This window comes from Ictalurus punctatus, chromosome 2 (assembly GCF_001660625.3).
Source record: "Ictalurus punctatus breed USDA103 chromosome 2, Coco_2.0, whole genome shotgun sequence".
NCBI lineage: Eukaryota > Metazoa > Chordata > Actinopteri > Siluriformes > Ictaluridae > Ictalurus > Ictalurus punctatus.
In genome coordinates, this window is record NC_030417.2 from 38,477,003 (window position 1) to 38,492,002 (window position 15,000).

At 44.5% G+C, this 15,000-nt stretch overlaps 1 protein-coding gene across 4 annotated transcripts in view; it reads right to left on the reverse strand.

Moving 5' to 3' along the window:
• Positions 1-15,000, reverse strand: part of ppfia3 (PTPRF interacting protein alpha 3) — a 52,937-nt gene that overhangs the window by 36,160 nt on the left and 1,777 nt on the right. For all 4 annotated transcript variants that reach the window (XM_047161722.2, XM_017483501.3, XM_017483492.3 and 1 more), the window contains exon 2: positions 9,951-10,780. In XM_047161722.2, coding sequence (XP_047017678.1) covers positions 9,951-10,256 — 306 coding nt within the window. In that variant the 5' untranslated portion in view covers positions 10,257-10,780. The remainder of the gene's footprint in view (positions 1-9,950; positions 10,781-15,000) is intronic.

A 15,000-nucleotide genomic window follows, 5' to 3' on the forward strand; every position in this document is an offset into this window, starting at 1 on the left:
GGAAAGAATAGAAAGGAAACAGAAAAGGAAGAAGAAAAGGAAGGGGAAGGAAATGGAAGGAATGAATTATAGAAGGAAGGAAGGAATGGAATGAAGAAAGGAAGACTAGAAGAAAGGAATGAAAAGAAAACAGAAAAGGAAAAGAAGGAAAGGGAAGAAATGAAGGAAGGCTAGAAGGAAGAAAAAGAAAGGAAAATAAAAGGAAAAGAAAGGAAAGAAGGAAGAATAGATGGAAGGAAGGAATGGAAAGGAAACAGAAAAAGAAGAGGAAAATGAAAGGGAAACAATGAAGGAAGGCTAGAAGGAAGGAAGGAATATAAAAGGAAATGAATAGAAAATAAAAGGAAAGGCAGGAAGGAATGGAAAGGAAATGGAAAAGGAAGAAGAAAAGGAAAGGGAAGGGAAGAAGGAAGGAATGGAAGGGAATGAATGTAGGAAGGATAGAAGGAGAGGAAAGGAAATTGAAAAGGAAGAAGAAAAAGAAAGGGAAGGAATGAATTAAAGGGAAGGATAGGAAAGATTGATAGAAGGAAGGAAGAAAAGGAAACAGAAAAGAATGAAGAAGAAGGAAAGAGAAGTAATGAAGGAAGGAAAGGAAAGGTAAAAGAAAGAAAGAAAGGTAAAGAAATGATAGTGGGAATTAACTGGTAGATACGATGTATTTTGTCCTCCGTGGTGAATTTGAGTGAATTTAAAGTCGAGACACAGATATCGGCGAGACGCATAGAGCCGGATCACTGCTCCTCGCTCGAGCTGACATCACGCAAGATAGAAAACTGAGACACGCCTCTTTTTTTTGGCAAACTTGAGCCACACTCGCAAATCCAGCACAACTCTCAGACGATCAGTGTGTGCACAGTTCTGTCATTAAATCAGTAACACGTGCACACGTCTCAACTCCCTGACGGTGTACACATGGGCGCGTCTTATTCCTGACTGTGTACACATGGGCGTGTGTTATTCCTGACTGTGTACACATGGGCGCGTCTTATTCCTGACTGTGTACACATGGGCGTGTGTTATTCCTGACTGTGTACACATGGGCGTGTCTTATTCCTGACTGTGTACACATGGGCGTGTGTTATTCCTGACTGTGTACACATGGGCGTGTCTTATTCCTGACTGTGTACACATGGGCGTGTGTTATTCCTGACTGTGTACACATGGGCGTGTGTTATTCCTGACTGTGTACACATGGGTGTGTCTTATTCCTGACTGTGTACACATGGGCGTGTCTTATTCCTGACGGTGTACACATGGGCGCGTCTTATTCCTGACTGTGTACACATGGGCGTGTCTTATTCCTGACGGTGTACACATGGGCGCGTCTTATTCCTGACTGTGTACACATGGGCGTGTCTTATTCCTGACTGTGTACACATGGGCGTGTGTTATACCTGACTGTGTACACATGGGCGTGTGTTATTCCTGACTGTGTACACATGGGCGTGTGTTATACCTGACGGTGTACACATGGGCGTGTCTTATTCCTGACTGTGTACACATGGCGTGCCTTATTCCTGACTGTGTACACATGGGTGTGTCTTATTCCTGACGGTGTACACATGGGTGTGTCTTATTCCTGACTGTGTACACATGGACGCGTCTTATTCCTGACTGTGTACACATGGGCGTGTCTTATTCCTGACTGTGTACACATGGGCGTGTCTTATTCCTGACTGTGTACACATGGGCGTGTCTTATTCCTGACTGTGTACACATGGGCGTGTGTTATTCCTGACTGTGTACACATGGGCGTGTGTTATTCCTGACGGTGTACACATGGGTATGTCTTATTCCTGACGGTGTAAACATGGGCGTGTCTTATTCCTGACTGTGTACACATGGGCGCGTCTTATTCCTGACTGTGTACACATGGGCGCATCTTATTCCTGACTGTGTACACATGGGCGTGTGTTATTCCTGACTGTGTACACATGGGCGTGTGTTATTCCTGACTGTGTACACATGGGCGTGTGTTATTCCTGACTGTGTAAACATGGGCGTGTCTTATTCCTGACTGTGTACACATGGGCGCGTCTTATTCCTGACTGTGTACACATGGGCGCATCTTATTCCTGACTGTGTACACATGGGCGTGTGTTATTCCTGACTGTGTACACATGGGCGTGTGTTATTCCTGACTGTGTACACATGGGCGTGTGTTATTCCTGACTGTGTACACATGGGCGTGTGTTATTCCTGACTGTGTACACATGGGCGTGTCTTATTCCTGACTGTGTACACATGGGCGTGTGTTATACCTGACTGTGTACACATGGGCGTGTGTTATTCCTGACGGTGTACACATGGGTATGTCTTATTCCTGACGGTGTAAACATGGGCGTGTCTTATTCCTGACTGTGTACACATGGGCGCGTCTTATTCCTGACTGTGTACACATGGGCGCATCTTATTCCTGACTGTGTACACATGGGCGTGTGTTATTCCTGACTGTGTACACATGGGCGTGTGTTATTCCTGACTGTGTACACATGGGCGTGTGTTATTCCTGACTGTGTACACATGGGCGTGTGTTATTCCTGACTGTGTACACATGGGCGTGTCTTATTCCTGACTGTGTACACATGGGCGTGTGTTATTCCTGACGGTGTATACATGGGCGTGTGTTATTCCTGACTGTGTACACATGGGCGTGTCTTATTCCTGACTGTGTACACATGGGCGTGTGTTATTCCTGACGGTGTACACATGGGCGTGTCTTATTCCTGACTGTGTACACATGGGCGTGTCTTATTCCTGACTGTGTACACATGGGCGTGTCTTATTCCTGACTGTGTACACATGGGCGTGTCTTATTCCTGACTGTGCACACATGGGCGTGTCTTATTCCTGACTGTGCACACATGGGCGTGTCTTATTCCTGACTGTGCACACATGGGCGTGTCTTATTCCTGACTGTGTACACATGGGCGTGTCTTATTCCTGACTACAGCATCTACTGATTCACCAACAGAACATTCAGCACTCTTCAGTACCACAATGTGGTAGACTACTCTCACATTCCATGGTGTGTGTATGACAATGTCAGAGAGAGAGAGAGTGTGTGTGTGTGTGTATGACAATGTCAGTGTGTGTGTGTGTGTGTGTGTGTGTGTGTGTGTGTGTGTTTGATATTAGCCATTTACAAGCCACCACAGTGTCACTGGCACATTGTGCAAATCAACATATGGCTCCATATGCCGGTTACAGTACTGCCCACACCCTGCCATCTCTGCCCCGCACCTACACACACACCCACCGACATAACACAGTTCACTGTGTGTGTGTGTGTGTGTGTGTGTTTATTCATTCATCCTCAGTACCTGTTTTTTTCCTGCTCAGGGTCACAGTGAATCCGGAGCCTGTCCTGTGCGCAAAGCCGGAACACACAGACATAAAGTAGGCGTGGCCTCAGTACTTGTTGTTCGTTTATAGCTGTGTTTATAGCTGTGATAACGCAAGTAATAGCCGGGACTCACTTGTTTCATGGACCTTCTGCGACGTGTAACTGTAAACGGAGCAACAGTGTCACGTGTCCTTTAATGAGTAGAAAACTGTAAGCACTGGGAATTTGCTGTGGTTTAAGTGGAATGAAAAACTTGTTTTGGGGACGTGATGTTACAGGAGAATAAGGAACTTCGGGGTGGTAGTAGCAGCTCCGCTTCATCACACCGCCCCGTGATGAGCGTTTTATTCCTTACTCAATCCAACAGCATCACGGATTTACACAGACATGACACGTGGCAATGATGATGTGGTTTATCTCCAGATTAAATTATCACACTCATTAACATCATAAACCCGTCTCCAGTTTGACCAACACACACACGCACACACGCACACACACACACACACACACACTGCAGTGAGAAACAGGAGCGAGAGAAGCTGAGGAACCACACACACACACACACACACACACACACACACACACTGCAGTGAGAAAGAGGAGCGAGAGAAGCTGAGGAATGACACACACACACACACACACACACACACACACACACACACACACACACACACAGATGGCATCGCAGTGGGCTCATGGCACATTTGTGTTGTGGAAGTGGACCTCACTGAGACCGGGCTCCAGTTCTACCTGGCACCGATTTCCCACAATTCCCTGCTCTTGTTAGGCCCTGAACAGCAATGCCAGTATTGTCCTACACACTTAAACAGGTCTTAAGGGTGGAATAATACGTCCCCCAAACACATCATCCAACATGTCCACCAACACGTCCAACAGGTCCACAACACACCCCAAAAACATCCCTAAAGAATCCCTAACACATACCCAAAACACATCCCCCAAAACGTCCACACCGCCTCCCACAAAACGTCCTTAAATACCTCCCCAACATGTCCCTAATACACCCTCAACATATCCCCAACATGTCTCCCAACACCTGCTCCAACAGCTCCCCAACACATCCCCCACACGTCTCCCAACACGTCTCCCAACACCTCCAACACGTCCCGCAACACCTCCTCCAACAGCTCCCCAACACTTCCCCCACACGTCTCCCAACACCTCCTCCAACACGTCCCCAACACATCCCCCACACGTCTCCCAACACCTCCAACACGTCCCGCAACACCTCCTCCAATAGCTCCCCAACACTTCCCCCACACGTCTCCCAACACCTCCAACACGTCCCGCAACACCTCCTCCAATAGCTCCCCAACACGTCCCCCACACGTCTCCCAACACCTCCTCCAACACGTCCAGACATGTCCCAGACATGTCTCCCAACAGCTCCCCAACACCTCCAACACGTCCCGCAACACCTCCTCCAATAGCTCCCCAACACGTCCCCCACACGTCTCCCAACACCTCCTCCAACACATCCAGACATGTCCCCCACACGTCTCCCAACACCTCCTCCAACACGTCCCCGACATGTCCCCCACATGTCTCCCAACAGCTCCCCTACACGTCCCCCACACGTCTCCCAACACGTCTCCCAACACCTCCTCCAACACGTCCAGACATGTCCCCCACACGTCTCCCAACACCTCCTCCAACACGTCCCCGACATGTCCCCCACACGTCTCCCAACAGCTCCCCAACAGGTCCCCCTCATGTCTCTCAACATATCCCCAACACGTCTCCCAACAGCTCCCCAACACGTCCCCCACACGTCTCCCAACACCTCCTCCAACACGTCCCCGACATGTCCCCCACACGTCTCCCAACAGCTCCCCAACACGTCCCCCACACGTCTCTCAACACGTCTCCCAACACCTCCAACACGTCCCGCAACACCTCCTCCAACAGCTCCCCAACACGTCCCCCACACGTCTCCCAACACCTCCTCCAACAGTTCCCCAACACGTTCCCAACACGTCTCCCAACACGTCTCCCAACATATCCCCCACACGTCTCCCAACACCTCCTCCAACAGTTCCCCAACACGTCTCCCAACACGTCTCCCAACATATCCCCCACACGTCTCCCAACACCTCCTCCAACAGTTCCCCAACACGTCTCCCAACACGTCTCCCAACATATCCCCAACACGTCTCCCAACAACTCCTCCAACAGCTCCCCAACACATCCCCCACACGTCTCCCAACATATCCCCAACACGTCTCCCAACATGTCTCCCAACATATCCCCAACAGCTTCCCACACGTCTCCAAACACGTCCCCACACATCTCCCAACAAATCCTGAACACCTCCTCCAACACATCCCACACACGTCTCCCAACATATCCCCAATACGTCTCCCAACAGCTCCCCAACACGTCCCCCACACGTCTCCCAACACATCTCCCACACGTCTCCCAACATGTCCCCCAACAAATCCCCAACACCTCCTCCAACAGCTCCCCAACACATCCCCAACACGTCTCCCAACACCTCCTCCAACAAATCCCCAACACATCTCCCAACACGTCTCCCAACACCTCCTCCAACAGCTCCCCAACACGTCTCCCAACATATCCCCAAAACTTCTCCCAACAAGTCCCGAACATGTCTCCCAACACCTCCTCCAACATATCCCCAACACGTCCCCCACACGTGTCCCAACATATCCCCAAGACTTCCCCAGCACGTCTCTCAATGTATCCCCAACACATCTCCCAACATATCCCTAACACGTCTCCCACACCTCCCCCAGAAAGATATCAGCTTTTTCCACATGTTCACATTACCATCACTCGTTACCATTTCATCCTAAACTGCTGTAAAGCGCTAATGGAATCTAACCGCATTCAGATCCGACCACATACAGGAAGTAAAGAAGTGCACAGCTCTGCATTATTCCAACACACACACACACACACACACACACACACACACACACACACACACAGAAGTTGTGTCCACTACCAAGAAGTGCAATTTTTTTGACGTCAGAGGAGGAAACTGAAATCTATCTCAATTTCATCTTTATACTCTATTCACTTTTATTTAATTACAAAAAGTATTTGCTCCCTCCACTCTGCAGAGGGCAGTGATGAACAATTGTGCCCAAATTTGGGATGTATTTTTTGTTTTATTAACTTCAAGAGAGGCTGGTGACGGAATGACTGTTTATCGCTGAGATACCAAGTGAACTTGTTTCAGACACCCCAAAGCATTACATGGAACTATAAACAGATAAAAAGTATAACGTGTTGTCCTTTAATAAATAATATAAGTGATAATATTTGGCAAATTGCTGTGCTAAAAGAGGAATAAACCACTTTAGGGATGTGATGTTATTGGAAAATAATCAGCTTCGGGGTGGTAACAGTAACTCCTCCTCATCACACCACCCCGTCGTTTATTATTTTATCTGATGAACATCATTCGACAATACGTTTCTGAAATCAAGGAAGTCAAGAGCCCTTCGTTTCAGACGTTTAAAGCTAACAGTACGACACCCTCAGATCTTCTCGGGATCTACTGGGATCAGTCAGAACGAGGAAGGATTTCATTCAGATGAACAGAACGCCTCTGAAACGGATCGGTTTATACAGTCATCGCACTGGAGGACGATACGGCACGAAAACCTCCAGCAGCTCAAGTGTGCAGCTATAAAACTCAAATATACCACAATGACCAATGTTTATTCCAAAAGAGGAATAAAGCAGAACCGAGCTCATGGGGCGGACCGGGAAGTGAACCGGGAACAGAACCGGGAAGTGAACCGGGAACAGAACCGGGAACAGAACCTCTCTCTCTCTCACACACATGATCAAGGAAGTGGGAAGGAAAGTTACGTTCCAAACGCTGGAGTTCACTACAGCCATTTTATATCACATCCTAATCTCTACATTCATCCATTCTTTCTTTTCTTTTCTTTTCTCTCTCTCTCTTAATCACTACGTGAATTCTTTCTCTTTAATATCTTAATTAGTAGTTTAATTCTTGTTTCTTTTTTTCTTTCTCTCTTCCTTTCTTTCTGTAGCATCTGAATCTCATCCATTCTTTATTTTCCTCGGTTTCATTCTTTCTTTCTTCTTTTCTTTCACATCTTAATCCCGACAATGATTTTTCTCTCTTTTTTTTTCTGTTTCTTTCTTTCTTAATCACTACATTAATTCTTTTTCTTTCTTTCTTTTGTTTTCTGTAACATCTTAATCTCAACAGTCTTTCTTTTTCTTCTATTTCATTCTTTCTTTCTTAATCACTACACGAATCCTTTCTTTCTTTCTTTCTTCAGTTTCGTTCTTTCGCTCTGTAACATCTTAATCCCGTCTATTCTTTCTTTTTCAGTTTCTCTCTTAATCGCTACATGGATTCTTCCTTTCTTTCTTTCTTTAATATCTTAATTAGCAGTTTAATTCTTTCTTTCTTTCTTTCTTTCACATCTCAATCTCATCAATTCTTTTTCTCTTTTCTTCAGTTTCTTTCTTTCTTTCTTGATCACTACGTTCATTCCTTTCTTTCTTTCGTTTCTGTAACATCTTAATCCCGTCAGTTCTTTCTTTCTTTTGATATCTTTGACATCTTTTCTTTCTTTGACATCTAATCAGATTAAATTCTTGCTTGATTTTTTCTCATCAACAGATTCTTTCTTTCTTTCTTTTTTCTTTATTTGAATTCTTTTTCTTTTTGTCCCCCCCCCCCCTCTTTCTGTAACATTCTAATTATTAGATGTTTTTTTTTCTTTTTATCTTTCTTTCTGAAAAATTACAATCATTAGTTTAGTCTTTCTTTCTTTCTTTCACATTTGAATCCCATAATTTCATTCATTCTTTCTTTCTTTCTTTCCATCACATCTAAATCACTACATTAATACTTCCTTTCTTTTTTTCAGTGTCCATATCGATTTTTCTGTAGAGTTCCTTCTAGAATAATCCAGTATTTAACAGAAGCAGAAAAGGTAAACGTGTGCCACGTTGACTCCTTTATCACAAATATTTACCTGACGCGCATCACAGTTGGTTTGTTGGGTGCGAGATGTTCCTCGACTGTTCGAACCGTAGCTAGCCAGACGTGCGTTTCGTGAACAAGTCTCTCAGTTAGACTGGATGTCTGAAAAGACTAATCTCAGCCCTTTCTGGCGCTGAGCTTCAGGATCTCGCAGGATCGCGATCTGTGCGCTGGTTTATGACGGGAAAATCTTTTTCTTAACGCTAGGACACTAGGCGCGGAGTAAAAAAAGAAATTCACAGCATTTAAACGTTATTCAACTTCTCGAGTAAATGAGATAACCTCACGTGTTTGCGGATGAGATCCGGGGCCATGTTTATTAACGACATTCTGCAGAACTACGCAAAAGTTATCATGAAAAAGAGCTAGCCAAGTCCTGATATATATATATAAATGAAAATAAATGTTTTATGCTAGCCACTGAGTACGACGCTGTACGCTCAGGTGGCGAGGAAATCTCTTCTCTTCTCCGCTGTCCCATTTTTATTCTCTTTGAGAGCAGATCTGGGACACACTGCAAAGGAGGCAAGCTTCGTGGGAAATAAAGACTAAACATCGCCGCTCGGTTCAGACGTAACGACGGCGTAGCAGAGCAGATGAGCGCGAGTCAAAACAGAACAGGTCCGGATGAGCGAAAGCAGGTCATCGTCTTCTCTCTCTCTCTCTCTCTCTCTCTCTCTCTCTCTATAGCGAGAAGATGTTTAGTCATTGCTCAGCCTCTTTTCTACATCATCAGATTTTTCATCTTCGACAATTTAATCCAGCACTTCAGCTTGTCTTCGCTTTTTTTTCCAGATAAGAGATCTATCTAAAGCTTTTAGAACACGATACGGCCAAAAGTTTGTGCACCCCTGACCATCTCACCCATATGTCCTTGTAGAACACCCAATTCCAGATTTATTCCCCCGTTCCTGTTATAACGTGCTCCACTTTCTCTTCTGCGAAGGCTTTGCGTTAGATTTTAGGGCGTGGCTGTGGGGATTTGTATTTGTATTCGGCTACAAGAGCGTTAGTGAGGTTGAGATCAGGCGCTGATGTTGTGATGGTGAGGAGGCTCCGGTTACAGTCAGGGCTCTGTGTAGGACACTCGAGCTCTTCTACCTTCTTCGAACCTGAACACACCGCGTCTTCATGGAGCTCGGACTTTTTCTGCGCTGTGTGCCACGCTGGAACAGGTCTGGGCCTCTTAGTTCTTACCCAGTGAAGAGAAACTGTATATAAAAGACATTCTATACAATTGTTTGCATCCAACTTTGTGGCAACAGTTTGGGGAAGAACCACATATGGGTGTGGCGGTCAGGGGTGCACATACTTTCGGCCCTATAGTTTATCTACGTGCAAGGACGGACTACAGCATCTTCTTACAATACAAGAGATAAAAACATCTCGAATATTAAACCCGGAACAAGGATTGCGGTGAATGCTAGCTAGGCGACGGGGAAAAGTGTACGAACGACGCTAGCATCTTTTAGATCCTCGTTAAGAAGAGTTTGGGAATTCTGGAGCGTTTAGATCATTAATATTTTACATCGCTCTCTCGACAAACACACACGATCATACAGAGAGACGCTGGCGTACCTGAGGCAGGGCGATGGACAGCTGTCTCTGGAGCGAGTCTTTCTCGTGTCCCAGTTCCCGGAGGCGGAGCTGTGCCGTCCCCAGACTCTCCTGCGTCTCTCTCAGGCTCTCCAGCAGGCGCTCTCTCTCCGTCAGCATGTTCACCATCAGAGACTCCAGGTTGCCCGTGCTGCCGCCCTCGTAGCTGCCCCCGATGCCCCCCATGCCCCCTCCCATGCCACTCCCACCCCCGGCAGGCGAGGACGGGCCCCCTCCTCCTCCACCACGGCCATCCTCCGAAATAGTGGGCATCACCTCGCACATCATCCTGAGGCCGGGACGTGTGGGAGTGGTTTATGTGATAGTGTGTGTGTGTGTGTGTGTGTGTGTGTGTAACCCTTACAGTTTCCTGTGAAATGTAGAGCCGTGTACTCTTAGAAAGACGATGCTCAATGTAAACAGGAAGTATTTCTTTATCAACAAACGCCCACCCTTCTGCGATCCTTCCTCTGACCAAAAGCGTCCTCTTTCAGTCCGCAGTACCGTTTCTTCCCCGCTAAATACGGACGCTCACGAATAGTTTGCGTCCTCTCGTTTTCTTCAATCATCCATTTAAGAAAAAATTAACTAAATAAAAACACGTAGTCTTTTCTGTTTAATCGGTCTTTGTCCGGAACGCCCCCGAGCTCCTTGGTTTGGGTGAAGTTTGGGGTGGAGAAAGAGCGCGTGGTCCAGATAAACCAGTAGGAGAATCTAGGAGGGCGGTTGGGTTGTGGGGGAGGGGCAGGAGAGGTGGGCGGGGCATAAACCAGGGCGGTCAAACCCTCTAGGGATGATCAGCTACAAGAGCGCTGTGGAGAAGAGGAAGAAAGAGAACAAGTTAGTACAACAGCTAGTCTCAGTGAAAGAGGCGTGGTCTCTGTTCTCCTGTCACAGTGAAAGAGGCGTGGCTTCTCACATCTCACATCACTGTTTACACAATTATGGCAAAACGCTGAGGAACTCTGGGTGATCTAAATAATGATAATAAACATCTCACAGGTGTTAAGAAAGGAAAGAAGAAGAAAAAAAAAAACAAGTCGTGGGCTTTCTTGATTCGAGATTCTTGCTAGTTGTTAGCACCTAGCTAGTGCATTAACTGCAAACGCAAAATCTTTCACTCTATGCAGATGAATGTGGGTTGCATCGTGTGCTTTTCCACACGTTGTCATGGACAGCGTGAACGCAAAGGCATTCAACCGATCCAGATACAGTGGTGTGTAAAGTCTACACACCCCTCGTAAAGAAACCAAGATAAATTTCTCTGCGCGATGCTGCCACCACCATGCTTCACCGTGGGTACGGTGTTCTTTGGGTGATGAGTAACAATGTTGTGTTTAATCTTTTAGATTTACTCCCAGAACGCTCTACCTTAGTCTCATCACACCATCACACCTACACAGGTTGGGGTGACTGTATGTATGTTTTGGCGTCCGTCTAGCCACCCTACTCCATAACCCAGGCATGTGGAGAATACGAGAGATTGTTCTCACATGCAGGGACTGAGCAGTACTTCTGAGCCAGGTATTTCCGCAGCTTCATTAATGTTGCCGTAGGTCTCCTGGCAGCCTCCCTGACGAGTGTTCTTCTTGTCCTTTCATCAATCTCGAAGGAACGTCGTGTTCTCAGTGATGTCACTCAGTAGTGCCCCATTTTCTCCAATTGTTGATGATGGCTTTCACCGTGTCCCATGGTATAACTAATGTTCTGGAAATTCTTTTTGTACCCCTCTCGTTATCGATATCTTTCCATAATGAGATACCGTACAGGCTCCGTGAGCTCTTCACGGACCGTGGCGTCAACAGTCGGATGAAACCAAGAAGATGTGAAGAAGATCCTACAGCGACAGCTGGTCTTTATTCGGGATTAATCAGAATCGTCTCATCGATGAGAGATGAATGATAATTACTTCTGAACATGAGATTGATCGGGATCGGTTCATTCTGAACACAGACACGCCCACAATTATAAAAGTGCGTGCACGTGTCATGTAACAAAGTTAATGTACTGGGGTTTTTTTTCCTTTTTCCACCTAAAACCATATTATCCGGTTTTGATCACTTGAACGTTGTTGTTGGTTGCTGCATCATATTGAAGGGGGGAAAACATCTTTTACACGCTTTTTAAAAAAAAATATCTTCAGATGCTAACAGTGCTACTTTAACAGGGGTGCGCCAACTTTTTATATCCGCTGTAGATCCAATCACATCAACGCCAGAGCTCATTACATCATTTAGCCCTCAACTCATCCGTCCAGCTCTCTCACGTCCTCATCTGTACGCTCTGCTCAACCGGATCGGCTGCCGAAGCTTCAACGTTCGTGCTAATACCTGCTAACAAAGTCCCCCTGTGACATCAGAGCCACACACAACCGCTAACTTCTCACAGGAATAAGGACAACGCAGCATTAGCCGACAAACTAGTGCGAGAATCGCTAAAGGCGTCACGTTTCACCATGGACAGACGAAATAAGTTTGAGGGCACGGAGTAAGAACACGGCGTGCAGTAAAATACCGAGCGTCCCTCTTTTCCCGTGTTACACGTTTCATTCGTTCGTTTTAAAAGCGTAAACGAGTCTGTTCTCAAGCTACGCATCTCCTTCTGTTTTGTATTTGATATCATTGTTTCCGCTCTTCAGGCTTCTCGGTCCTGAACGTATATAAAGTAACACTCATGAATATTCATTTAGAGAAAAATTTTTTTATAATAAACGCAGCTTGTAAAACAACTAAAAAAAATTTATTTTTTAAATGGAAAACAATTTTCCTCAAAAGAAATACAGAAAAAAAAAACCCATCAGCTTCTATATTTATTAAAAGCCAACCATGAAATGGCTCAAAAAATAAAATATCCCTCTCCGTTTGAACCTACAATAAACACCCCGCGCTCTAATTTGACACTGGAGACTCCTTCCACAAACGCTAAATAGACATCTATTAACGTACTGGAATGAGCGCAGTACTCGCAGTGCTGCTGTTGAGATTCAAGAATTCGAATATCAATTGGATATATCACACAGAACCCGTTACTGGCACACACTCGCATCCTGATGACCGCACCACGATAAGCGACACCCATTCCAGTTTATGGGCTTATTGACGAGCCGGACGAGACCATTTGAGCATCTGACCATCTGTGGTCCAGCACGACGTGGTGATAAACATGCTGACTGAACTGAAGAGGTGCGCAGAGGAGTGGAGTGGCATCACCAAACTGAACAGAACAAAACCGGCATCAAATGTAAAATACCGCCAAAACGTGTGTTCACGTCCCTTACCGAATCACGTGTGATCGTTGTTTTATTTTTACACGCGATTACGTGAGTGACACACAATCGCACGGTGTGGTTCACGATGTTATGCACCAAAACTGCACAACACAACCCGAATAAATGCACGACATCATGCGAACAATACATAATCGTGAAAATGATACGAGAAAATCACACGGAAAAATAAAAGCACCTGAAATCACATGAATCAATGGGGGGGGGGGGAGTGTGAAATTAAATGAATCATCAAATCGGAAAATAAAAGCCCAATGTGAAACATGAATCTTGGGGAAACCCGCATTAAAATAGAATCGTGTTAAAAAAAAAAACAACAACAAAAAAAACCCTCATATGAAAATCAATCGTGAGAAATTATATGTGAGAATAAAAGACTAAAAGGACAAAGTGAATGAATGAATGAACGGATAATGAATCATGCAAGAAATCACAAGCTTCAATAAAAGAATCATGTGGGGGAAAATGATTCATGTGGAAAAATCAAGTGTGAAAACAACTGAATCATGTGACATGAAAAATAAATGAATCGTGAACAAACACAAACGTGAAAATGAATGAATCAGGTGGAAAAAATTGAATCTTGGGGAAACTCACGTGTTCAAATAGAATCGTGCGGAAATCAAATGTGAAAACTGATTCATCAAGTAAAAAAAATTATTCATGTGAGGAATCGTGAAAATAAAAAGATCACCTGAATGAATGAATGAATGAATCACGCAAGAAATCACAAGTTGCAATAGATGAATTACATGGGGAAAAATTATTTATGTGAGGAATCACGTGAAAATAAAAAAAAAAAGTAAACAATTAATCATTTGATAAACCTCGTGAGAAAGCGTGTGAAAATAAAATAATCATGTGGAAAAAAACTATTCCTGTGAGGAATCATGTGAAAAATGAATCTTGGGAAAACTCGTTAAAATAGAAACGTGTAAAAAAAAAATATATATCATACGAAAATCAATCATGTGAGAAATTATATGTGGACATAAAAGACTCGTGGAAAAAATGATTCATTTAAGGAATCACTTGAAAATAAAAAGCTCACGTGGATAATGAATCATACAAGAAATCACAAGTTGCAATAGATGAATCATGTGGGGGAAAATTATTTATGTGAGGAATCACGTGAAAATAAAAAAAAATCTTGTAAAAAATGTATAATTTGATAAATCCACGTGAGAATTCCTGTGAACTTGAAGAATTATGTGCAATTATTCATGTGAGGAATCACGTGAAAATAAAGTAACTATGTGGTGGGGGGGAGATTCATGTGAGGAATCACGTGTGAAAATAAAAGAATTATGTGAAAAATGAGTCTTGGGTAAACTCGTGTTAAAATAGAATCATGTTTAAAAAAATCATATAAAAATCTATCACGTGAAAATAAAAGAATCGTGTGGAGGAAAAATGATTGATGTGAGGAATCACATGGGGGGGGAAATCGTGTAAAAATGAATCATTTCATAAACCGTGTGAAAATAAAATAATCATGTGGGGGGAATTATTCACGTGAGGAATCACGTGAAAATAAAAAGATTGCGTGGATAATGAATCATGCAAGGAATCACAAGTTGCAACAGATGAATCATGTGGAGGAAAAATTACTGATGTGCAGAATCATGTAAAAAATATATATATATTATTTGATAAATCCATGTGAGAATTCACGTGAAAATTAAATAACGTGGGAAATAAATTATTTATGTGAGGAATCAGGTGGTGGTGGTGGTGGTGGGGGGG